General features: G+C 66.9%; 1 protein-coding gene across 2 annotated transcripts in view; it reads right to left on the reverse strand.

Annotated features, from left to right (window-relative positions):
* Positions 1-1,037, reverse strand: part of CRELD2 (CRELD disulfide isomerase 2) — a 13,976-nt gene that overhangs the window by 3,715 nt on the left and 9,224 nt on the right. For both annotated transcript variants that reach the window (XM_040490512.1, XM_040490511.1), the window contains one exon: positions 59-142. In XM_040490512.1, the coding sequence (XP_040346446.1) occupies positions 59-142 (84 nt within the window). The remainder of the gene's footprint in view (positions 1-58; positions 143-1,037) is intronic.

A 1,037-nucleotide genomic window follows, 5' to 3' on the forward strand; every position in this document is an offset into this window, starting at 1 on the left:
GCAGGGCCCAGGGCCCAGGAGGTGCGTGCCTGCCCCGGAGGAGCCCATGCCCAGGCACCTTCGCACGCGAACGAGCCGTTGACGTTCTCGCAGTACTGCTGGTCGCCGCACGGAGGCGTCTCGGCTGCGCACTCGTCCACATCTGGAAGGCAGCGGCACAGCCGTGAGGGGCCGAGCCCGGACCACCTTCGTGATGATGCAACCCGGGGCTGGGGCCGGACAGGGAGGTGGCCTCCCACGTGCAGGGGTGACAACCAGGGACATTAAGTGGTCCCAGGGGAGGGGCCGCTGCGAGGGACCAACGGCTACCACGTGAGCACTCTGTGCTTCCCCGTGGACTCGGATGAGCTCCAGGTCGGTGTCGGGGCCCCTCCCTCCCCACTGGAGGCGTCAGGTACAAGCCTGACGCCCCTAACTGAGGGGTGAAACCAAAGCTGACGTACGAGGGGAGGAGGGCACCCCGGCCTCGACCCGCCCCTCCTCCCACCTGCCTGCCGGCATCCGGACCTGGGGAAGAGCCCCTCGGCCACTGCCAGACCCTCCCCGGGGCCTTCTGCAGGGCCGGGTTTGGAGCCAGTGCTCCGGGGCCCGCTGCAGCTCAGAAAAAGGATACGGCTGAAGCGGGCAGTGGCTACCAGGCTGGCTGGGGAGGGGATGGGTGGGGAGAGCCAAGGCCCGGGGCCTCAGCTCTGGAGCGTGTGTGTCAGAAGGCGTGCCTCCTCTCTGTGGCTGTGAAGCACCTGTGTGTGGCTCTCCAGGCCAAAGGGAGGTCTGTGCCTCAGTTTCCCTGCCAGTGGCCGCACACCAGCAGGTCCTAGAGAAAGGAGAGGGAGGGAGGGAGGGAGGGGGGAGAGAAGTGGGAGGAAGGGGACGAGGGCTGGAGGAGAAGAGAAGGGGGAGGAGGAGAGGGGAGGAGCCACGGGGTAGGAGGGGGAGGAGGGGGAGGAGGAGAAAGAGGATGGAAAGGATGGAGGGAGAAGAAGAGAAAAAGAAGGGGAGAAAGGAGGAAGGAAAACAGGAGGAGGGGGAGGAGGGGG

This window comes from Herpailurus yagouaroundi, unplaced genomic scaffold (assembly GCF_014898765.1).
Source record: "Herpailurus yagouaroundi ecotype Mexico unplaced genomic scaffold, PumYag 182, whole genome shotgun sequence".
Taxonomy (NCBI): domain Eukaryota; kingdom Metazoa; phylum Chordata; class Mammalia; order Carnivora; family Felidae; genus Herpailurus; species Herpailurus yagouaroundi.